The sequence below is a fragment of the Diplotaxodon limnothrissa genome, linkage group LG8 (genome assembly GCF_057381915.1).
Source record: "Diplotaxodon limnothrissa isolate DT_005_m linkage group LG8, D_limnothrissa_male_GT1.1, whole genome shotgun sequence".
NCBI classification, from domain to species: domain Eukaryota; kingdom Metazoa; phylum Chordata; class Actinopteri; order Cichliformes; family Cichlidae; genus Diplotaxodon; species Diplotaxodon limnothrissa.
The window spans coordinates 13,577,320-13,602,728 of record NC_140603.1 but is presented as its reverse complement, the minus strand read 5'-3'; the positions used below and the strand labels follow the sequence as shown (position 1 = coordinate 13,602,728).

At 39.5% G+C, this 25,409-nt stretch overlaps 1 protein-coding gene across 1 annotated transcript; it reads left to right on the top strand.

Annotated features, from left to right (window-relative positions):
• The first annotated feature begins 20,887 nt into the window (after positions 1-20,887).
• On the top strand, positions 20,888-23,844 carry LOC146626458 (uncharacterized). The gene is made up of 6 exons (XM_085360578.1): positions 20,888-20,921; positions 22,249-22,284; positions 22,449-22,667; positions 22,774-23,055; positions 23,162-23,296; positions 23,396-23,844. Exons 1-6 carry the CDS (start codon positions 20,888-20,890, stop codon positions 23,842-23,844), a joined length of 1,155 nt encoding a protein of 384 aa, XP_085216704.1.
• The last annotated feature ends 1,565 nt before the right edge of the window (positions 23,845-25,409 follow it).

Below are 25,409 nucleotides of genomic sequence, written 5' to 3'. Positions count from 1 at the left end.
ATCTTTGCTTTGATTGAGAGAGTGAACTTAGTAATGCTGGAATATGAGTAATTCAAGTACATAAAAGACACGTGCAGTAATAGAAAATCTAGCCACTGGCAATGCTAATAAGTCCACATGTGTGAAATAGCACAGAGCTGGTCCACATTTTCCATTTAGCCACTGGGAATGCGTCTGGGAATAGCAGACTTATGAAAGACAGGCTAAATATAAACTCTGTGAATTTGCATCACAGGTTTTCTGCAGGAGGGAGTGAGTTGGAGATGCGATCTAGCATCACACGAGGTCAAGATCATTGGTATTTTGTGACAATGGAGGAGACCTATGTTTGAGGCACAGCCCAGGGCTAACAGCTAAATGTGCGCTTCTTAAAGGAAAATTCCACCCTTGCACTCTGTTACTGTTAAATACAATTTAACTCGTTGACCTTGCCCTATCCCTCATCCTTGACAGCCTGTTTTCATTCCCAAGCTGGTGGCATTTCCAAATTTCACACGAGGTCTCCTGCGCCATGAAGTAACAGGTTTAGGAAACAAGGTGGCAGGTGTCTTATCTGGATGCTTATAAAGAGCCCCTTGGTGTCTGTGCTAAATCACGGGGTAAACATCATTTTCTTAACTTTTCCTAATCGTAACCCTTAGTGCAGGATTTGACACCCTTGGATGCAAACGTGTTGACCTCCAGCATGTCTGCATGGTTCACCAACAGGATATGAAGGATAGGATGGCTGGCAGTATACTCCAGATTAGAAATGGTGTTTTTTTAATAAGCATGAATCTGCACAACATCCAACATATTCTCATTGGACAGCTTTTAAGCTTTGCTAATCAGGCCATTATCAGACCGTGAGGGCTTGTTACAGGAATTGGGTTGTTTTCTCTTAATAGCTGTCTACGCCAGATTGAAGGGGGCTTGGGGTTTTACACAGCAAAGGTTTGTAAATAACTCAGTGAATCAGCAGCTTCTGGAAAGTCACATCTGAGTGTACTGACTGGATTTGCAGTTGTTGACATAGTTTTAAGAAAATGCCCAAATTATATTTACTTTTCCAGCTGAAAGAAAAAGTCATGCTCCTTCATTAAAATAAAGGAAGCGTTGTGGAGGAAGGGTTTTCTGGTCTAGTGAACTTTCAGTTTAATTATTTGTATACTGTACATATTCAATTCATTTGAATTCAATTTTATTTATACAGCGCCAAATTACAACCACAGTCACCTCAAGGTGCTTTATATTGTAAGGTAGACCCTACAATAATACATAGAGAGAAAAACCCAACAATCATATGTGCCCCTATGAGCAAGCACTTTGGCGACAGTGGGAAGGAAAAACTGCAATATGGCATTACACCTCACAACTTTACACAGTACGGTAAAGAAGAGTTGGAGAATTGTATTCTTTCTTAAGAAAGCACTTCTTGACACTTTGAGGAGAAGCAAAATTTCAACAGGAACAAAGGAGGGAGAAGCCACCGTCTTCCTTCATGAGTGCAGACATAAAGTCTAGGAAGAGTACCTTTCTCTCTGATCACTAACAGCTGTTTTAAAAAAAAACGTGACTTAGGGTGGATTTTTGCTTTAAGCTTGTTCCATTGCATCTTCATGCTTCAGATTTGGCATACTGGTGCCTCCGTATGTTTTGTTCTGGTTTTTCTGTGGTGAAGTCTGGCTACAGGGCTTTGCCATCATGCAGATCTGGACCATTGCCAACAGCCGCCTTAATGATGGGGAGTGATGCAGGGAATCTCCCACTGTTTCATTTGCAGAGTGGTGCTCTGAATATCTTATGAGCTGAGTCTGACATGGATGGGAATCAGAATGCACAGATGGACAGATGGAGCACAACGCGAATCAGGACACAGAGCTAACGTCAATCAATCACAAATTACCAACATGCAGATAATTCAATCGGTTATTAATAGATTATGTAGAAAACGTGCTGATGAGGGTTAACGGGGCATTAAGTGATCTAGGACTTTTGACTTATCAACCTCTATTGGGGACCAAGGACATCGACAGGTGTCTGGCACAGCTTACAGTGGCCTGCAATGGACATAAACAATAATGCAGAGATGAAGAAGCCAGCCAAGAGCCGGACACCCAACAGGAATATTGATGAAGAGCATACTCACTTTTAAAACACTCTAACATGGATGCTGCTTTTGTAATTCCTGATTGTTACACAGTTTGAAGTGTTTATGTTTTTGCGCTGTTTTGAACATTTTTGAAAAAACCACAGATGTCTCCAGTCACAGGCAGGTGACAGAAGAAAAATCCCTAAGGTGTTGCATGTTGATGGTTGGTTATAGGCAGGTGTTATGTACCATTTTGGATAAGAATTCAGGTTTTATTCTCTGTTTAAAAAAAGGCAAATATATAATAGTAATAATAGTAATAATAATAATAATAATAATAATAATAATAATAATAATAATAATAATAATGGATTGGATTTATATAGCGCTTTTCAAGGCACCCAAAGCGCTTTACAATGCCACTATTCATTCACTCTCGCGTTCACACACTGGTGGAGGCAAGCTACGGTTGTAGCCACAGCTGCCCTGGGGCAGACTGACAGAAGCGAGGCTGCCATATCGCGCCATCGGCCCTATATAAAAGGTAGATGTAGCTTTCAAATCTAAAAAGTAAAGTCAGTGGGGATGTCTGCTTTCTTTCTAATAGTGTGCAGGGAATGGCTCCTGGTTGGAATTCTATGGAGAAGAGGACCCTGGGCTCCCTTTACTATGACCACAATAATCACTTTCCTCATTTATGTTCTCAGTCTCTAGTTACAACACATAAAGCTAATTCCGTACATGTTTGCTCCCATTAGTGTTCAGAAAAACAAAGTATAGAGTATTTAAGTATTTTAGACTGACAAATTGCAAATGAGCATGCAGCGTCTCTCTATTTCACAGTTTGGCACATCATGAGGTCTAGTTAAAAAAAAACTGAGATGGTGTCAAAGCTAAAGGTCCTTGAGAGGCATGCAGACTACTGGGTTGCTAGTTTCAATTTTTAATATAATTTTTGGGCTTTTTAGCCTTCATTTACACAGGATGACAGATAGAAAAGCTGAGAGTAAAACATACAGCAAAGAGTTTTGTGTCTCATTCAGGCTTCTAAAATAGCCTTACGGTAAATGGTTTGCCTGCTAAATATATATAACGGAATGCATGGCCATCTCTTATATACAGTCTATAGGTTTGAGACAACCGTTTTGTCTTAAAAATTTTTTCCCAATTTTGATATGTTTATCTTTACAAGTTGGCGTTCCACAGTTCAGAAAAAAAGTCATAAAAATAAAGTTTTATACCTCCTTTATTTGAAGCGCCTCCACATGTATGAGGACCCTAACCCCTGGATTGGTGATGACTGAACACAGATTAAGTTTGGTTTGGGATTAGAGAAATCGCTGTCTAAAACAAGTGTGTATACCAAGACCTTTCAAAATATTACAAGAGTGAGTTATGGAGAGAGATTGGCTCAGAAACAGGTTTTTTTTTCCATATAACAATGAAAAGTGACCACACTTTACACCGTTGCACTATGTGTGTGTGATTGTTTCATTCTGTGGAAGAATACAGATATTATTTGATGGATGCTTGCAAACAATCGGTTTTTAAGTGTCTATAGTGTTTGAAAGACGGAGTGGATATATGAGAAATGGTCATCTCACTGGCCAAAAGAAAGTCTGCTGGTTGAGCATTTCTGAGCGAAAGCATAGCGCAGAGGGAAGCAGAGTGACCGTGGTCAATTCCCACAGACTCTCAGAGAGTGACAGGGTGGGTCCTTTAAGTGCAAATCCAATGTCTGTCAGAACAAGTAAATGAAGGAAGACTGGAGGACAAAACCAAAGGATGGGTTTAGAGAAAAAAATGTAGGAACTTTGATGAATCTGGGAAAACAAATAAGCACCAAAAGCAATAACAACAAGGGCTCTGGAGAAAGTGGCTCAGTGCCTATCAAGAAGCAAAAGAGCTCTGCTACTGAATTATCAGTTACCTGAATCATTCAGGGCATATTTAACCCCCTCTGGTCATATGTGTGATTTACATGTGGCATCACATTTTAGGCTGAAAGCGTCTCTGATCAAAAGCTGACAAAGAACAGCGTGTTAACACTTGCAAGGTTTTAAAGATTAACACTATCATCCAAATAAATGAGGGAATAGAGGAGGCTGATTTATGAACAAAGTCTCATCAAATATTGAACAACACAATGCAAGATAAAGGAAGGAGGAGGACAGGCTGAGAGCAGGCAGGAGTCAACTACATGTTTGTAACTGGGATGTAAAAGCGAAAGGGGAATACACAAGGGGGAGAGACAGAGAGAGCTGCAGTTTGCATAAAGCAGAGTAATCAGATTGGGAGAGAAAAGGGAGGCGGGATGGGGAGGGAGGGAAAAAAAGATGGTGAAAAAGGCGTGAGTGCGAAAGCCAAACACACACACAGTACTGTTAGGCTAAAAATGGGAAACGATGAGCATTATGTAAAATGGATTAATAATATAACTGTGAAAACTCTAATCACAAGTCCGAAAACTCTCCTCTTAGCCGTCATGGATGTCAGACTTGTCTCATCTTTGCGTCTTTGCCTTCTCCATCGTGTCACTCAACTCCTACACTCCTGCAACAACAATAGCTCAGTCAGTCTGCTTCTGCCGGCTGTTTCGCTCTCCTGTCTCTGTTGCTGGCCATCATCTCACAACTCGTCTTGACTTTTCTTCCTCTTGGGAGAAAAGCGGTGTAATAAGGAAATGAATTTCACCCCTCTGACAGAACAGTCTTTTTGTGCAAAACTCACAGTTCTCATTTCAGCCACTTACTTGAATTGTTCTTCAATATGACTGTTTTTTTCTCTTCGTCCATAATTTGTTCCGTTACCTATTTTGCTTGTAATTTCAGGAAGGAATTTAGATTTAATTTGGGTGGACTGTGGGGTAAGATGAGCCAGTGAGGAAGCCGATCCATCATCCGAGCAGCCATACATACTTTTTTCTCCATTTGACACTTAATTTAGTTTAAGTTCTTCTTTTTCATCTTGATGCATTTTCATAAAAGGAGAAACCTTAACAATGAACTAGGCTGTAGTCATTTTTATAAGAAACTTCTCAAAGCTTTTCTTGGCATTACAGCTGCAGAACTGTGCAAATGCCTTTGAGCCAACTCTCATCATTTTGCCATGAAAATGGAAAATAGGTGCAATGATTTATTGACATTGAGCAAAACAAAAAGGTATCTACAATTCTAATGAGCATGAAAGTCAATATTTGGTAGGATCATCTTTATTCTTCAACATAGCCTGAACTCTCTTAGGCAGTTTTCTTAAAATTTCTTAAAGTAGTCTTCAGGAATAGCCTCTGAAAGAGATTCAAATATGTGGGTGTCAGTCAGTCCAGCTTGGCCTGGCTCCAGCTTGTACAGAATGCTGCAGCTCGCCTTTTGACTCGTGTGAAGAAACACCAACATATTACTCCAGTGCTTGCTTCCCTTCATTGGCTTCCAGTGTGTTTTAGAATTAAATTCAAAATCGTACTTTTGACTTATTAAGTGCTAATTGGCCAGGCACCGGACTATTTGTCTGACCTATTGCAGCTTTATACGCCCTCTAGAGCCCTTCGATCAAGTGATCACCTGCTCCTTACCTTACATAAGTCTAGGATGGTTCATAGAGGAGATCGGGCTTTTGCGGCTGTGGCACCAAAAATGTGGAATGATCTACCTCTCCACATTAGAAAGGCCCCAACTGTTACTCTTTTTAAATCGCATCTTAAAATATATATTTTTTACTCTGGCTTTCAAAACTGTAAAACTGTATGAGAGTTACCAATTCTTTTATCCTAATTTTCTTTTAATTTTCTTACCTGTCGTTGTTGTCAATGTCATTGTTTAACTGTTACTTTGTACAGCACTTTGGTCAGCTCCCTGTTGTTATTAAACGTGCTTTATAAATAAATAAATGAAATGAAATTAATTATCTTTGGCATTTTTCTTAGATTCATCTAAAGAAATGGGAACAAATGATGTGTTTTGCAACAAGCTGCTGGTAACAAAGCGTCTAAAGATTCAATTTAAAATAGTTTTCTTGGTAAGTTCTCTGTTATGTGTGGATACAACACTGGTTATTGCCTTGATTAAGGTGCCTTTTTTATGCTTGAATGATTCACAAGTCCTGAGAACGTGTTAAGAAACAAAAAAACATTCCTTGGAAAATGGTTTAGGTACGAGGAGAGGACAGAAAGTGAGTGAAAAAGCAGCCAATGCCCAAAGACAAACTTTGAATGACCTTCAGAAAGCCTGAAGAGCTAGTGCTCGAGACCACTTTAAAGGGGCAAAGTCTGGATCTAACTGCAAATATGAACATGTATGGCGAATTAGGCAGTAAGTATTCCCACCTAGATGTTGGCGTATTTACCTTTGGTCTGATTTGAAAACAACATTTTTAAATGATTACTCTTTCAGGAAGCTAAAGGGAAAGTGCTAGTTGCCCTGCTGCAGTACTAAGTTAGCATCCAAAGAGAGTCGCATTAAACAGCCCAGAACTGTTGTCTCAGTCTGACGGTGAGAGTAAACTGTGCTGAGACGTGCTTATGATGAGCAAACAGCTACGTGAAAACTGTGAACCTATCCATTAGTATCTAAACATACAGAATATTATGTAATGCTAAGCTAGGTCTTCGTAGAAATATTTTATCAGTGTCATGCAATCCTACAATTGCTATAAATCATGATCTCCAGACAAACATTTAACATGCATGCAAGGTAAGAGCAGAAACGAAACACAGCTTAAGATTTCAGAAGTTGGTGAGTCTCTCTGCCCTTGGGACATCAGCACTGCAGCATGATGATTAGACCCTATGAGAAGAGTATTTCCATAATCCTGGTCGGATGTGGGTCCAAAGACAGTAATGAAAGGTAGTAATGAAGAATCAGGAACTGATTAATCATGATAATGATGACAGAGACGGATGCCCTCCTTAGACCCCTAGAGGGCAAAAATGGATGGATGGAGAGGTTTACAGAAAAAGTTAATGGCTAACAGTCATCCCTATTTATATCCGTCTCTTCTATGATATTCTTGTACATTTTGCTATTTGGCAAAGTTGTAGTAATAACCTATTAATACCAAAACACCATGCATGTTTGGGTGAATAAGTCAGAGTCACGTTTTTGGCAACACCAGTTATAAAGGCTGCAGGAATCATGTTTGATCTGCCCAAAATTTGTCATCCCCACTGTAGTTTATTAGATTATGCTACATCACTTTTTAAAAGATCTTCCTGTAAATGTCTTATCCGTGCATGTTGCAGTTTTTCTCCTGTTTTGGCCACAGAAAGCACATCCCCAGCACACTACACTGGAAAGACCTTATGGCCAGTCGTTTCAGCTCATTTTCATATTTCGTTTTTGTCAATCTCTCTCTCTTTCTCTCTCTTTTTCTCTCAGTCTTTCCCTATGTAGGACAGTGCATGTGTATAGATATATTTTCAGTGTATCGGTCCCCGGAAAGTAGAATTGGAGATCATCCAAGGAACAGATTGTCCCACTTTTACGTCCTGAAAAAGTGGAGCGGCCAAGTTCTGTCCTCTATATCCCTCTCTTTGACTGGGTCTCCACCCTACAGCCTTTTTCATACGACCAATGATGAAGAACCGTCAAGAACACGCCGGGCCTCCTCCAGTGTAAAATGGACAGAATGAGCCACTAACATGGAGAGGAGAGGGCAGTTAGGTTTATATGAATGGTCTGACGTATGAGTTTACGGGGGAAGGGCTAAGCTGAGATCTACCCTGCATCATCATCAGCTCTCATTAAGGCTGGATAGCATAATTAAAAGATCCTGTGAGTTTTCGTGTTTACATTCTCCAAAGCAAAAGTTTAAAAAGATCCACAGAGGAATTTATTCGCTTCATTTACCCTTGCAGTGACGAGGCTTGGCATTTTCAGGCTGTAATTAAATCCGTGCCTCATAAAATCCGGCGAAATGCGAGTGTTTAATCGACAATCCTAGCATACTGGATTCATTTTAAAGACGGGTAACAATGCCAGCAGTAGATACATCCTCTGTGCACCCAGAGACTGGCAATTCCCGCAGCGAGGATGGAGGTGGGGGATGGTGGTGGTGGGGGGGTGATCCTATCAAACACAAACAGATGCGTTTAAATCAGCTGCTTATCTCATGCTGATCAAACAAAAAAAAACGATAATACTGCTATTGGGTGATTAAATGGATGATTAAAATAATTACCCCCCAGCTCTCCATTTCACATAAAACATCCTTCTTCTTTCATCTGCAGGCCAAAAACCTCACCAAGGACTGCCCTTCTTGTTTCTCTTCGCAGAAAGGGGCCACAGTTGTGCCCCCCATAAGTTACTTGCAGCTCACCTGATGTTTCGAGCACAGTCGATAGTTCTTTAAGGAGCAGTCAAACACATCTGTGCTGGAAAAGTGTCCAGAGGAAAGCAGCGTTAAGCGCCAGACCAGTCAGCCCAAGCCTGGCTGGCGGTCTTGTGTAGATCAAAGTGGGCTATCTTTCCCCTCAGACTGGATATAATTGGGTCAGGTGGAGCGTGCACTGAGGGCCTCGCTTGGGCTAAACTTGGTTGGTTGGGCCGGGAGACCTCAATGCAGCACAGATTTAGGAGTGAACATCCCCCGTGCTATTTCTGAGACTTCTCTCTAACTATAAACATTAATCTGATAGCACGGCTTATGTTGTGTTGTTGCCCACGCAACAAAGCAACAAGAAAAAAGGAAATCTAAATCAGGGTTCTTCAGCTTCTCCTTTTTTTGGCCCATGACCTTGTTTTCATAAGTTATGGTTAAGTTTGTGTGATAACAGCAGAGTTTTTGTATATTTTAAGATCTTTTGACTCTGAATATAATATTAAAATGCTCCTCCATCTGAAGACAGAGGACCCTCCCTAACTTAAAATCTGCACTTTCACGCTTCATGTAACATTACACCAGCATATTCTGCATGCAGTTTTGCTATTAAACACCCTAATCGAGGTCCATGTGCATGTGTCCTGTAGCAGCGCTGAATCCAAGCTTGTTTTGTGCAACCGGTGTGTGCTAGTGGATTGAACCCAGTGTCTTCACCAGCTTGACTGCTTCACCTAACTGCATTAAACTGTGGTGCAGTGCTGACACGTACAGTACCAAACATCATACAGCAGTCGTGTTTTTTCAACAGTACCCTCTGTTGTCTGCTAAAACACGAGCTTCCCTTTCACTCGCTGCAAACGGAGTTACAAAAAGCTCATTAAAATGTCAAGAAAGCAGAGACTTCAGAGGCGACTGTACAGCAGGTTTCCTTCTGTTTCTCAACAACAAAAGAAGGAGCAGGAAGAGCAACAGCGAAGAAGTCAAAACATTTCCAACCAGGATAGGCGTCCTTGCGTTCAGCAAGCTTTTCAAGGAAACCCTTTTCTTTCTATACTAATGGCAGAGCTCCTGCCTTAAAGCATTAAATGCAATGAAAAGCATGCCACAAGCAAACTAGTCAGACATACGGACATGAGTGCAGGTTTTGCGGCTTTGGGGTGGATTTTATGGCCACAAATTAAGTGTCCGCTAGTGACAGTTTTACTTACCTTGCACGTCCAGCGACTTAAAGATAACGCTGAGAGACAAAAATCAACAAGGTACTAATAAATGCTGTTAGACATGGCTGACAAAGTGAGAACCATGTCAGTGGCTGTCAGGACCCATTAAAGTTTATCCACCTTCCATGTAACAGAGCATAATTCATGCTACAGTCTGGAGAAGCCTTCATTAATAACTTTGCAATTTCACTTTATTCTCCGAGTTCTCCGAGTCAAGAACTTTGTAATAAATCTTAATCTGAAACCAGGAACAGTTAAGCTAAAAGAGAAACACGATCTCTAACATTTATCCCTGCATAGTAGCAAATGGGAACGTCACTTCTTATTTTCTTTTCCAAACTAAGGTTAGATGTTGGACAATAAATACATGTTTTTTTTTTCTTTTTGCACCTGTTCTTCAGTGTGACAAGATGTGCACCACCTCATTACAGCTCTGAAGTGAGCCAGAAGGGCCTGGAAAAAAAGCAACTGAAGGAAACAGTGAGGTTAATGAGCTGAAACAATTATACTAAGACCTAAAGGTGTGCGATCACCCACTTGCGCTGGAGCTCTGTCACCTTATGATGTATTACTTCTGTTTTTATGTAATAAAGAAGATTGAACTCTCACTTGGTTTCTGCAACAACAGCTGCCAAGAACACAGAAGTGTGTTCCTCCTTTTTTTAAGATGCTTGTAATCAGGGCATCTGAAATGCAGCTGCTACTCTCTGAGACGTCTTCGTTAAACAACTGCGACTTAATGGTTCAATCATTCATTTGAAGTTGCGTTCAGAAACGGTAAAGCTCAAGGTGTTTGAGTTTCTGTTGCAGTTTGCTGGCATCTATTTTCATGGCTTACGGCAACTCTCCAGATCTTTCCCCTTGGGGAAATCTCCCTGTATGTAATAATGAAAAGCCTGCAGAGTCAGGGGAAACAACTCGTCTCTCCTGTTTCTTCTTAATGAGCACAGCAATGAGACTCTATCGACTCCACAAATAACAATTAGAAGTGCATTAAAAAATTGCTTTTCAAGGTTATTTGATGACAACTAAATGTTAAGCAGAGAGTGAGCCAGGCCAGTTTTTTTGTTTGTTTGTTTGTTTTTCAACCATATTTTCAGATCAGATTCCCCTGATATACATGGCACTTAATATTTGTGTGTACGTGTAAAATATGCGCAAGTTTATTTTGCTTATGTATTGGTTTTTCATAGCTCCATACCCCTGTGGGACTGATTTACAGGGTATTTTTTTCAGGGTTTGCATTTCTGCTTCATATATATACAGTAGAAGCTTGTTGCTAATGGAGCCTAGCTGTATTCTTCCACAGCAGTAAGCTGTCACTGGAAATAGTCGCTCAGAACGTCTGTTTTTTTGTCCTACACTTGCTCCATACCAAACCCTGGGGAATTGCAGGGCTGTATAGCATTGTCACATCTGCTACACTGACCAGGCTGCTAATGGACTCCCGCTCTTCCCGATTGAGGAGGACAGGGCAGGAAAGAACACCAGGAGACGAGACAGGATGAATCGGAAAACTTGATTTCTGAGACGCTCATCTCCGCTGACACATCGAGCCGTTTGGCTTGTCCAGCGTATTTCATCTTCCACTCAATTGCTTCATAATCACATTCTCTTTTGGCGTTACTCACATATTATGTATAATCGCTCAGTCCCTTACTGGCATTGATAGTGTCGCCCAGCTTCCTTTTGTTCCATTATGATCAATTGTTCTGTGTTTTGAGGAGGCCATTAATCTTCCATTGCCCACTCCGCTCCAAATTGCCCTCTTTGTTTATTTTCTCCTTCTCCCAAATGAATTCCCCTCAGTGTAATTCTGCAATAGAAAAAAGTATGCTTTTAAAGCCAGCGTTGCTTGTTGTGCATTAGACAGTCGGGCCAGTCTTAGGAGGTTGTGCGAAGTCAATTAAGTGGTATCTATAGGATGAAAGGGCACAGAGTTGGAATGCATCACTGTTGCATAGCTCTAGCTAATACTCTGGTGCACTTTTTTCACCCAAGCCTGAACCAAATGAGGCGTTTAGGTGTATGTGTGTGTGGCTGCATGCGCATGGCAATCGGTTCTCTAGGGTCCTTAGAGGGTTTCCACCTTTCCACCAGCTGACACCAAAAATACTGCGAGCAGGCAACGATTTTGACAAGTCACAGCTAAACAAGTGTGTGAAATGTGGGTGTTGATGAGCTCCCGTTTGATTCTGCTCACCTTTCCATTTCAGCGCCTTTTTCTTTCTGAACTCATCCCAGCAGAAGTGTCTGGGTGGTAGTAATACAGGCATGTAGGTAGCTTTTATATAAGCATAAGTATTAACCGTTTTTTTCTCCAAACGTCCACTTCTAACATACTCTATCAGCTATTCCACCATTTCTTGTATTCATGGATCACTGTCATATTACAGGCCATAACTGACTTTGTAAATGGGGTAATAGTGAGCGATAGTCACAGTCCAAAAATGTATGGTTATAACTCAAAGTGGAGTCAGATTAACAGCTCCTCTAGAACAAATGGTTCTCGCTAAGCTCTGGGCCCAGGTAGCTCTTCATAATGTTAAGACCTATTTAGCTAATTTGGCTTCACCTAAGAACGTGGACAGAGTCAAGAGTTTCTGTGTTTTTCCAATGAGCCAAGCAGGAACTGAGGGCGAGGTATTAAAAGATACGCCTGTCCCATTGTTGTAAACAGTCCACATGTGTAAATATGTACCTTCTCTTAATCAGAGCACTCCCACAGGATGACTGCTCTAGGGGTGCCACGTGGTCTGCAGCGACACATTCCCCAACCCTTCATTCGCCCCTCTGTGTGCTGCTTTTTGTTTCATCATGTTAACATTGACAGTGTCTTAAAAACATCCTCTAGATGAAGTGAAGGTTAAAGCCAGAGTGCATATATTATGTTTAGAACGTAAATAAAATGCTCTGGGTGGCAGAGGGTTGTGCTGATGGAGGCTGACCAACAGCACAGTGTTCCTGGCTCCTGGTCCCAAACCCCCGGGGGGATCTAGGAAGCCACCTTGAGAACCACTGACTTTCAATTTTCTTTGCACAGAGTCCAGTAAAAACACAATTTATCTCACTGTACTAAAAGGAAGGTCAAGGTCACAGTAAAATAGCATCGGCGAGCTCGGCATTAACCTTTAAGCCTGTATTTGGTGACAAAGGGGAGAAAGAAGAATCACAATTTTCTGCGGGACAGAAAAACCATCTGCAGGCAGTGTTGTAACTGAACTTCCAAGGTTTACATCTCCTGTGAGCAAACAAATGTATAACGATCGTTCCACATGCTGAATGCTGTTACTTTATCTATTAAAGTGTGCATTACATTAGAGCAGTGTGCGCTCACTGATTCGTCCTACAGCTGTGAGGGAGTAATTTGCTCAGTTGCTACAGACTTTTCTTTAGAGGCACTGTGACTTTTTTTGTTTGTTTTCTGTCCCACTTTTCTCATCCTACATAAAACATGTGAATTAGACCTCAGAGGACATGCATGCCCCCCCTCCCCGTCACAATTTCAGCAGCTTCTCCTTCATAAGCACTGTGACTTTCACCTCGCCGCTAAAGATCATTTCCTTCTTTCCTTCTTTTCAATTTACGTTCACACAATAAAGATGTTAATGCTCCTTTGTATTGCAAACACTTTATATTAGTTTAGTTGTGTGATACACACACACACACACACACAGACGCACAGCAGTTCTCCTTCAGTTACATTCTGTAAGTATTGAGGAACACAAAAAACTAAATACCTCTCGGTCTGTAGTTCAGGCTGTGTTGCTCCTTGTTGTATCCGTAGTGACCTCCTTCATAAACCACAAAGAGAGTAAAAAGGGACCAGGATTAAAGAAATGAGAGAAAGATCCAGTCAGTAAAACATAGATGAGGGGAAAAAATGAAAAAGTGATTTGCCTTTTTCTCTTTCAAAATCACATTTTCAAGCCTTCTAGTCTTTAAATATGCATCGGTATGAGCCAGCCCGAGCCCCTGTATTGTGCAGCTTCCCTTTCTCTTTTTCATTCACACACACACAAACACACACACTCTTTCACCTACTCTATGCCCTGGTATAGCTTCTCTCTTCCCCTCCCTCTCTCCGTGTTGCACACACATTCATGCACTCCCTCTCCAGCATTGCATACTCTCTTTCTGTCTTACTTCAGCTGCTAGATTGATCTGTCTCGCCTCCATTCTCCTTCCTCTCTGTGTACCCACTCTTCACCATCTGTCAGTTGTTCTCACTCTCCCTCTCCCTCTCTTTTTTCATACCCAAGTGCTCTTCTGTTCAATTATCCCCAATTTTCTTCATTATTCTGCCTCATTCTTTCAGTTTTTCACGGTCCAACCACCTCTCTGGTGCTCCATAGCTCCTCTCCTATTATGTCAGCCAATTTATCAATCAGATACACTCACGTCACTGATTTCCACCTTTTATCTGTCCCACACACAATCTGGCCATGGGTTTGCACACTGCACAGCTCCCTTTGTCTCCTTGATGCTGAAAGGTCATAAAAAAATAGCAAAAAAATCTGTTTGTGTTTGGGAACTTTCCAGTGATAAATATAGCAGGCGTGCTGCCTTGTTTTAGCATGTTTGCAACTATATGTGGAGCATTTACCAACCAGTCAAGCGCTGTGATAACCACTGGTGTTCGACTTTGAAGAATCTGTGAGGGCTGGTGCATCTTTGTGTTGTTTTCTCAGCTGTCTTGCCGTTTATTCTTTAGAGCCGTTTGGTGCTGGCACTTCCCTGATCCCAGTACAGTGGACGTGTTAGCCTTTTCTACAATCGGAATATTCAAAGAAAATTAAAAGTGGTTACCTTGAATTACCTAATAAACCTGAAATTCATTACTTTAACAGGTTAAGAAACTGCTAGTTTATGTTCACACAGTACTTCACTGTGATGGCTGCAGTTACAGCCCCACAGTGGTAATATCAGTGTTACAGTAGAGGCTTACACATAACGCTATTTAAGTTTCCCCTTTATCTTGATTAGGTAGGTCTGTGTCAGCTTTTGAGTAGAGGACTGTTACATTGCCCTCTTTTATGGGCACAAGATTTTGATTTTTCTGTGAAATTTAACCAAGTTTGTTATGGAGTTAAATGTTAAATAAAAAAACTTTAACCTCTACCTGACTTTCCTTCACTGCTTGGTCCGTCACATTCACAGTGAAAAGGCTTTTATGTACTAAAATACAGAGATGGAAATGTCTTATTTGCTGTCATGACTGAAATTTAAAAACAAATCTTTTATGACATGTTTGAAAATGGCATCAACACCTACCTGATTATAAGAGATTGGGAAGACATGGTAACGCTTCTCCTGGGAATAATGCTGCCACTATCAAACAATCTTTACTTTAAATTTACTCAAAAAGGAAGAGTTGGTTAAATCCTACTAAACTTTTCATCTCTTTTCACCATCCATGCTCCAAAACCCTAAAAATTATAACAGCAGTTGTTTTTGTCATTACTGATATCGTTTTAATTTCTACATGGCTAATATTTGACTTTTGAAAAGACCAGCACTCTCGGAAATAATACTTTATAAAGGTAAAAAGATGGACTGTTATCAGTGTCCTTTAACAAGAAAACAAATAAGATAATGACACCTGCAAGAAAACAACAAAAAAAAACATGCCAAAGGTAGCAAACATGTGCCCACAATCAGCATCATTACACACTTCTACAAAAACACTATCAACACAACAGTACACAACAATATTAAAACCACTGGGATATGATGAATCAGAATCAGAATACGTTATTAATCCCAGAGGAAATTATGTGGTCACAGTCGTTCCAAGACAATAAGAAGATGTCGGTGTCGATTCTCAGTCATCCAGCTCATGGTAGGAGATTGGAAAGAAAATGACTGAACGTCTTGGAAATTATTGGAAAAATAAACAAAAACCCGTGTTTTCACTAAAGTTATCAGACACTGGAAAATTCATTCTGTAACTAAATGAAAAGAGCAGCTTAACAGTTCTTCTTCATTCAAGTCTTTGTGGCTTTGTGTGCCGTACAAATCCAATATGCTTCAGTTTGTAGCAATAATGTTTTTCATTTACGGCCTCTTTTAAGAGCAGGTATCATGTCTATAATATAAATAAAGTGAATTACAATTACAATGGGCACAATTTAAACACAGAAAAATGCCATTTGGGAACCTAGATATGAAAGCTAAAGAAGTCTGGGAAGAATTATGGCAATCAGCCCTGATGAATGTATCTCCCGCTCTTAAAACCTTTGTTTGCAAAAAATGGGCAAATTCTTAAACAAGTCGGCAAATAAAATCTGAGTTTACTGACACATACTGTCTTTTAAACCCTTTAAATAAAGGGGAAAACATGAGTGTCTGTATTATGGATATAGTATTTGAATTTTGAAAACATCATGCATTTATTTACCTTTGTTAGTATTTAAAATTTCCTTGAATATATATATAAAAAAGGATGTTGCAGTCAGGAGAGAGACCCTGCCTGCCAGTCCAAGCCGAGGTCTGTGGGTACACAAAGGAAACCGTTAATGATCATTAATTATCTACAAGTCTGTCAGTGATCAAAGTTTCTTTGAAGTGAACGAAACATGCCGCAGTCTCATCGGCGGTGACACTGGGCTTTTAGGGAGGGACTGCTGTAAAAGAAAGAATTTTGATAATTGTTTTATAATCGTCATAACTAACATTAATCACCCAGCGCTAAGGCAGGTTAGGTCAGGTGTGGCCTGGCTTATTAGTTACAGAAATGTTGAATTCCTCCCTTTTCTGACGTCATAAAAGGTTGTCAGGGTAGGTTTTTCAGACATTTTTGGACAAGCTCACAAACTGAAGCGAAATCTAATTTTCCAGAGATGATAATTAAAAGTCTCCCAGTTCTGTTGATGGTGACATTGCGTGTAAATTTCCAAAGACCCCACCAGGCCACTAGTTTCTGGTGACGTCTGCTTGTTTGTGACACGCTCAAGGTGTGGTTGTGTCACTCTGCGTCCCACTGGGAATCGAGTCAGTATCCTTACATGGCACAGCATCTCCCATGACAGCTACATGTCACCTGCTGCAAGGGCAGGCTGCCAGCAGAGGAAAGGTAAACACTCAGAAGCAGAGCAGCAGCGGCTTCCAGTTGCTTCTGACATTAACCCACAGCCAGCCTGCACCCACATTTCCTGTGCATGACCTACCCACTGAAGCAAAAGATGACATGAACTCTTCACTCACTAAACAGCAAAAGTTGCAAGACTGCTGTCTTCACGAGGTAATAAAAAAAAGATAAATTAGGAAATGATATATTCCATGCTCTAATGTCAGATAAGTAACTTTATATAACAAGTATCTTTCAGTGAATAGCGTTTATGCTTTTGGAGTGTTTGAGTGAAAAGACTGTCCTGAGGCTTGCTTTATGGCAGCTTTTAGAGCCCATCAAAGAGACGGATGGAGGAAGCAAAGCTCGGCTGAAATACATTAATGTGCACAACAGTACCCTCTGCTAAGAGGAGATGGAGATGAATCCTGCCATATCCAGCCTCTTAAGGACAACATGACACCTGCATTGTTACCCCTGATAAGAGCTCTAGTCGTTGCTCTGCTTTAATGGTGCGCCACTCCATAGTGCATATTCACCACACTTTTCATCCTACCTTGATGCTTACACTGCTTTTGCCACCCAATGTCCTTTTTTGGGTCTTTTTTAATGAGAAACTAGCTTTCTTCCTGCTTTCTGTGTTAACCCTCTCAAGCAAGGAGAGAAAAGTGGGTCATGGGCAGATGGAGCGTACAGTAGTAAGAACATGCTGGGTAGATTTTTATTTATTTATTTTCCTGTGTGTTTTAGTGAATTCAGCTTTTTTTTGTAGACGTGGAATCAAAAAGGCAAAAAAAGAGAAAAGAGGAAGGATGAGAGACAAAATATTGATCTATGAATCTTAAGCTGTGAAGCACTTTGAATCGCTGGTTTGGTGTAAAAAAAAAAAATTTCAAGTCACAGTTTCTGTGTGAATGAACTGAAACGCTACAAACCCAACTGCATTCATGTTAGCCTAAGAATAAAAATCCCATTTTATGAGTTCTGCACTCACAAACTTAGACTGATTTGCATATTCACAGCCCTAAATGCAGTTATTCACTCTTAAAATTAAATAGTTTTTTATATATTTATTGGAGAAGTGCTTAGCATAAAGACATTCAGTAAAAACAGGCTCAGATCTGGCTTAAGGCCCCATTCATGTGTTATTCTCAAGGAAAACTGATGCAGTGCTGGGCTCTGGTGGCCAATTAAAGTAACTGAAATACTGCATACATTTCTTTAAGTTATCAGAATAATGTGAAAGAAACAGGCGAAAAGGAAAGCAGTAGAAACAAGTTGTCTTTTAAAAAAGGATTAGGCTTTCTATCTCTTCCGCTTTTTTAAATCTATTTCTAAATAGATTTTTAAAAAAAAGAAAAACCATTTCCTGTGTTTAAATTCTTGGAAACAAAAACAGAAGAGGAGAAACTGCACATTGTCAGTTTTTAAGGCAGACAAATCCACTTCTTATTTTGTTAGTTCTTTATTTCAGCTTTGCCTCCATAAGGGGAAGTTGTTTTGGTTGTTTTTTTTTAAACTAGCCCTGAGTTAGCTGTTACATTAGGCCATGGGTGATCTAACACGTAAAACCCACAGTGTCCTGATGTGACCTGCGCATATAAAGTCACCAACTGTCATGTAACTATTTGACCTGAAGATTATTTCCAGTTAAAGTTTTTAGTGCTACAATGCAGTTTTTAAACCTGAAATGGGGAACTCTAGGTTTGCATTAACTTAGTGTGGTCACCATGACCTTTTTATTTCTTTTTGATTTGCATCATGTTGTGGTAGCAACAGCAGTACAGCTCATCTCACCGTGTTTCTGTTCTCAGTCTTTGTAAGGGTTTGCAACAGTTTGAACTGGTGAGAAACTGCAACAGCTTCCCCTGAATTTCTCAGAACTGCTTCATGAAGACCAAATACTGAGCAGAAGGTCAGTTCTGAACACTTATACTGCAATGCTGGAAGAAACAAAACAAAAACTAAGAGGAAAAGCTCCTATTCTAAGAACTTTCATGAGGCAACCTCTTCAGAAATTGCAAAACACTGAATGCATCATATATCTTAATAGGCTGACAAGGCTACCAAAGTGTTGCTCAAGATAAACACAATGAGGTAGCAAATAAAGAAAAATAAGAGAAACAAGGGTAACATGTTTAGTGTGTGACTCTCCTTTGAAGATAGCTAAATTTAAATACAATTGAGGGAGGATAGAGTTAACCGATACACACTCTACTACTCATATAACTCAGGCCACTGGTAAACCACACCATAGCGCTTTTCTTTTACTCTACCAGACTCAAAGCACTTTATACAACTTGCCTCAATCACACGAGCACTTTTTTTTCTATATCTATGCAACAATCAGTATATCAAATTTTAACATGGAAAAATTGGAGCAGCCAGAGACTGAATCACCAAGCTCCTGAGCTACAGCCACCCGAGATGGTGGTGAGTGGTCAGAAGGCTCTCTGATGTGGACTGATAGAAGATGGGCTGTAAGTGATGAGGGAGGGGAGTGTGCAAATAATATGAGATGCCTGTGGTCCATGTGAGGTCAGCCAAGATGTGAACAGCAAGGAATTGTAAAGGTCTCTACTACTGCAGAGTGCTTAGTGTGCATTCATTTCTTGAAGTCCATTTTTTTTTGTGAAGAAACAAAGAACTCTCTTTGAGTCTGATTATGATATTTAAACAGAGATTCACTCAGGTTGTTAGTTGTTGATGAGATTGAGTTGTGTTGTTTCACATATCGGCTGGTTGAAAAATAAAAGCGCCGCACATTCTCTTAGGTCTGTTGCTCACTCTGCCCAGGAATTCCTGTATTTAGTTTGGAAGTCCAGAATCCTGCAGCTCAGTGTTGCTCACCAACTCATACAGTTGACTTGTACCAGACTGATCCCATTATGTGGTAGATTTAATTTAATTCACTCCAAAATAAATAAATAAATAAAATCCCCATAAATTGTAAGATGTAAATTGTAAATGTAAAGCAAAAGCCTCGGGTTTATTCTTCGGTCTGCACATCTTTGCTATTATTCCAGGAATTTCAAACAGAAGCCAGTAGTTTTCATCTCTGCCAAAAGGGGACTTTACCTCAGAATGACTCGCATCATCAGTCCAGTTATGATTATTAATCACAGAATTTAGACCTGAAAGCTCTTGCTGAGACATTATAGCTTTCCTTGCTTTATAACTTTATCTGTGACTCGTAATGAAATGAAGAGCTTCTCTATAGCAGTGCTCAAGTCACAGATTTGAAATCTTGATCGACTTTTTTTTCAATCTGGTTTTGGTATTTTGACTGTTTTTGCTTTTGCTTTCTACAGCTTGTCTCTTACCCTTTATACTGCACTTTGTCACTAACGGTACTAACTACTAGACAAATACAGCATCCTATATGTTTAGTTGACACTTGGGTGCATCTGCTGCAAAACAAACACGACAGCAACAAAAACAGGAGGAACTTTTTTAAATTTGATATTTTCTACAAAGAACAATAACGTGCCACTGTACCTTTCACATGACAAAAAAAACAAATTTTTGTGATAAACCCACTTATTTTTGTGTTGTACTATAATTTAAACTACATTTTAAGAATTGTCTTATCTAGGAAAGTGAGCTCAGTTACTTATGTGATTCTTCTGTGAACAAAATCTGTAAAAAAAATTAATTCTGTACAAACAAAATATGAAATATGGAAAGGCCTTTATGAAAAGAAGAACTAACCAACTAAATAAATAAATAAAATGGCGCACTTGAGTGGTTTGTTTCAGGTGTTCTTCACCGTTATATGAGGTAAGCATGTATGTTCAATACCTTTAGTGTCCCCAGAGCCCTCTCCTGCATTATCACAGGAAAGCTTTCGGAGTGCTAAAACTTTCCCACCCTTCAAAGTTCCCAAGCTCCTCTCTTTTAGCTTACTGGAACAGTTTTATCACTTGTGTGAAGAAAACTGCCGCAATCATTCCCGTTTTTCTCTGTCTGTAGCATTATAGGACAAAATACTGCGGAGGAGGAAAACTGAGGAAAAATCTAAGTCAAAAGCTGAAGTATACTAAGATGATTAGATAGTTTTAAAAAAAAATAGTTTTCCTCCAGTACTATTATGCATGGCCCTCCCTCAACTTCCTCAACATGACTCATTAAGGGAAGCAGCCAGTTAGTCACTTGTCACTCCTCCGTGACTGAGTTAAAGTGAAGCTTCTCTTGCCCGTCGTACCTTTGATCATGGCGAGTGGAAAGCATTTGCTGCTCATTGCAGGTAAGAAAGCCAGCTGAGACATGATGCAGGACTTTTGTTTTTGTTGTATGAAGCAAACATAGCTGGGAATTATTTTTATAACTTTGCAATTGTAATTTCTTAAACTTGAGAAAAAAATTAAAAACTGTACTGCAGTTAGCATTTAAGTAACAGGAGTTATCTATTATTCATTATATAAAAAATATTTGACAGTTTCGCTGGAGTTATTTAATTTGAAGAAAAAAGCTTTGTGAGTTATGACAAATGATTTTATGAAGCAGTATGATGTTTATGAAGGAGTATTAGGACCACATTAAGAAAAAAGATATATTATTGATCATTTTGAGAAAAAAGTCAAGATGTATAGTTAAGAGTTGTTGTTTCTAGACAAAGTGCCACGACTGAGTATTAGGACCACATTAAGAAAAAAATGATTAAAGTCAAAAATCTAATTTGAGACAAAAGTTGCATTGTGGAAATTCCAGCGGCTTTATCAAGGAGAATTCTCCTCTTAATGAATCGGGTTTTATGTGTAACAAGAACAGATTTTATTTCTCTTTGCGCACATAAACACAGTCTGGTGATCGGTTTAAGGACGTCGAAAACATGGTGCAGAAAGCTGCGTGTGGTCAGACGGAAAACCACACAAACGTAGAAGAGTGAATTTGTACAAAATGAAATGACTGGTAATGGACAGATGCAAGGAAACAGGACTGATGGTTACACCGTCACACAATAAAGATGTTGTCTCACATTAATTTGTTTCACTCATCTAAACAAGGCATTTCTCCACGATTCGACTTTTTCTCAAAATGATGAATAATATTATTTTTTCTTAACGTGTTGGATAAATGTAAAGTTAATCTTTCATACATATGCAGGCAGTTAAGCAGATATTTGACAAATATTATTTCCATCCATTCACTTGTCCAATTCAGGGTTACAGCGGCCTTTGCATACTCAGCTGTCAAATGGGAGAAAGGAGGGGGGGGGGGCACTAAACAGGTCACCAGTCTATCAACTAAAATGTTATATTTACAACACCCAGTGTCTCATAATTACAGCTGAATTGAACAAATACTAATTTATACTTAATTTTAAAAATTCTTAATCCTAACCGCAGCAATTTTAGGTTACTCTGAGTCACAAATGTATTTTTTTTATTTAAAAAATAGTCCGTGAACCACTAAGTTACTTCATATTTGTTGAAATAATTCCACTGAACATGCTCTTGTATTCTCCTTTGTTTTAACAGTGCCAGTACCTGCTCAATGTCACACAGATAAAAATCTCATTTGGTGGTAAATTTGTTCAAATTAAAAAGCACTTTTTTGCTCTTTTGTTACAGTGTTGCCACTCATGGTAAGATGTCAAAAACCACAAGGTAATCCATATTCACTTACTTCTAAAAATGTCACTTGTACACGCTGTACTGCATTTATTGCCCTTTATTATTTGCTCAGTATGCGCAACAGTGTATTTGTAGTTTTTCTCAGAAGGGCTACACAAATACTTGATTGCATTTCTTCTTTTTCTCTCGTTTTTTAGTTTTGATGGTACCTGCATTTAAAATGGCCTTCATTGGGGATACAGTTTACTTAAAATGCAATCCAAGTGCGAGCTCAGTGACATGGCACAAACCTAATGCTGAGACAATCGACGGACAAGACACTTTGAAAGTGGAAATTAAAAACTCAAACGACGGAGGCCCTTATTGGTGCGAGATCAGTAGGACAAAGAGTGACCCTGTTTCAGTCAATATCATGGGTGAATTCACAATCAACACATATTAGAGCTCAAACTTCCACAGATCTAAAGGTAAATTCACAATTCACACATAATAATGAGATGATTTTCTTTATTTGTCCTGCAGAATCTGGTCTCAGCGCTTCACTCACCATTGAGACAGGCTATCAGAACATGTGGAAGGGAGGTGCAGTTATCCTGAAGCTTGAAAATAAGGATGGTCTGAAAGGGTGGAGGTGCTGGGTGTGCAGGGGTGGAGAAAGTCTAAAAAAGGTTTCACTGAAATTGGAGGGCGTCAATAACAGTATGGTGTTTCAAACTGCTGACCTCAATGTCGATGAGACTATTTACTGGTGTACGGATAAGGGTCGAACTCACAGAAGTAACCAAGTAATTCTCACCACCTCTGGTAAGCATATTTTTCATTACGTCTTCAGTTTTATTGAAATGAAGTTAATGGGAGTACAACGAGGAGACTCATGACTATTAGATTTATATATTTTCTGTTCCCACAGATCCATGGAAGCTTCCAAAACCACCTAAGACGGAGGGGAAGTTGGGGATGGTGTTGGGAATATTGTTGGTATTGGTGGGGATGTTGGTGGTGATAGTGGTGGTAGGTTTACGACGTAGGAGAAGAAGTGACGGAGGTGAGTAGCATTTTTTTGTTTCTTTGGATTGTTTACTGTTTTTTAGGTATGGTAACAGTCACTGTATTCATACCACACTGCATGCCGTACTTTTCTCAGGGCGGATTTATGAGGATGTGGCACTGAGATCAAAAGAGCGAGGTGATGACAAGTATGAAACTCTGGAGAAGGCATCTGGGAGGGAGCGAGAGTACGACACCCTTGCAGGAGCATCAGGCGGAGAGCCGAAAGGTGGCGAATATGAACCACTGAAGAAAGGCGAAATGAAAGAGGGGGTATACCACACTTTAGGGGCGGAAGGGGCGGCGGGTGGAGAGGGTGGATACGAAGCACTGAAGAAAGGCGAAATGAAAGAGGGGGTATACCACACGTTAGGGGCGGAAGGAGCAGCAGGTGGAGAGGGTGGATACGAAGCACTGAAGAAAGGCGAAATGAAAGAGCAGGTATACCACACTTTAGGGGTGGAGGGTGCAGCAGGCGGAGAGGGTGGATATGAAGCAGTAGGGAAGAAGGATAAGCCCAGTGAGTCTGCAACAGCGGGCGAATGAATAAAAAAGGCGCTGCGCCACTGCAGGAGAAACAGGTTTAATGCTGCAAACCTAAACCATGCAGATGTGTTGATCTCGATCCCAAAGTTAAGATTCCTTGATTTGAATGAATGTTTAAGAAATCTGACAAACTCCAGGAGTCTTTCAGGCGTGAAAGTGTACAGATTGACAATCAATAATAAGTAATGAAAATAAATCTGTGAGAGACTGTAGGGAACAGCTAGAGTGAGGTTTTTACAATAACAATTTTTTCAATGGCAGGGAGAAATGTTTCTAATATATTAATTAAATCAAATGATACAGAGTAAAATTTCAGCAAAATCCAAAAGAGCAGCAAACACTTTGTGACACCAAGTCAACAAGCAAGCAACACATCCACACTTTACATTCAGTTTAATGTCTACAAATAATCTGCTTTATTAACTGATCGTGTCCTTCAGCTTTGATGCTACAAGCTAATATTTGCAGTGCTCACTAGCGTTTCTGCTTACATCATTGCACATTATTAATTCATCTAGTTTAGGCATTATCACATGATTTAGATTTCTCCATCATATTTTTACTGTACTGTATAATGAGCATTTCTGAAAGCTGTGTTTTTCTTTGTGATATATACAAAAATGTAAATAAATTAGCTCATCAGCAATGGGATAAATATTTTGCACTGTGAGATTCCTTTTAGCACTTAAGCCACTTTCTTAATTGATACTATGTAATATTTTGACAGGTCAATTTCAGATAAACTGTTTTACAAAAATGGTATCATCATTTTTTGAGTATGGAAGCTACAGCCTGAGAGTACAGGCAACAGTGAGTCAAGCTCCACGGTCAGTTTTGAATTTTTTTTAAACTATTCCTCGTACAAAAATGAATCATCTTCACACCATTATTTGTCTTTTTAAAGTCATGCTGATTATAACGGATCAGCTTGTTGTCATGTTGCTGAATTTCTATTTTGAAGGCAACACGATTGAAGTACTCTGTGTTTCTCGTCTTTTATCGGTTTCCACCATTTAGTATAAATCAGTTAATCACAAATTTATGCTCAGTGTAAACGAACCCTTGCTTAGCGTCCTATATTCAACCATTTAATATCAATAACATTTTTCTCTCAATAAAATCACACATACAACGCAGATGTATTGTGGCTAAATGTATTGCAACCAGTAAATTGAGATGCTATTTGACCGGTTTTATTGACATTGTTTTATTTCTTTTTCTCTTCTGAAATGCTGGAATGAGACATTAAGATTTTTTTTTTTTTTTCATTTTGAGTCGTGTTAAAAGGAAAAAAAGTTTTGCCTTTACGGGATTTTTTTGTTTGTTTTGGAAACGTTTTGCATTTGCTTTCAGGGTTTTTTGTTGTTGTTTTTGTACATACGGTAGATTATTTAATATTCTGTGCTGAAAGACTGTACACGATTCAAGATTCAAAGATTTAAAGCGTTTATTGTCATGTGTGTAAAGAAAAAGCATTTCTCTGTACAATGAAATTCTTTCTCTGCTGTCCACACGCAGATGCTGGTTAATATGTACAAATAGCTAAAAAACAAATAGCAGGAATA

Excerpts from the sequence above, each read along its gene's own strand:
- LOC146626458 (XM_085360578.1), top strand. The coding sequence starts at position 20,888 with ATGGCGAGTGGAAAGCATTTGCTGCTCATTGCAG. Across the intron at positions 22,285-22,448 it reads AAGATGTCAAAAACCACAAG|TTTTGATGGTACCTGCATTT; the intron begins GTAATCCATATT and ends CTCGTTTTTTAG. Across the intron at positions 23,056-23,161 it reads AGTAATTCTCACCACCTCTG|ATCCATGGAAGCTTCCAAAA; the intron begins GTAAGCATATTT and ends CTGTTCCCACAG.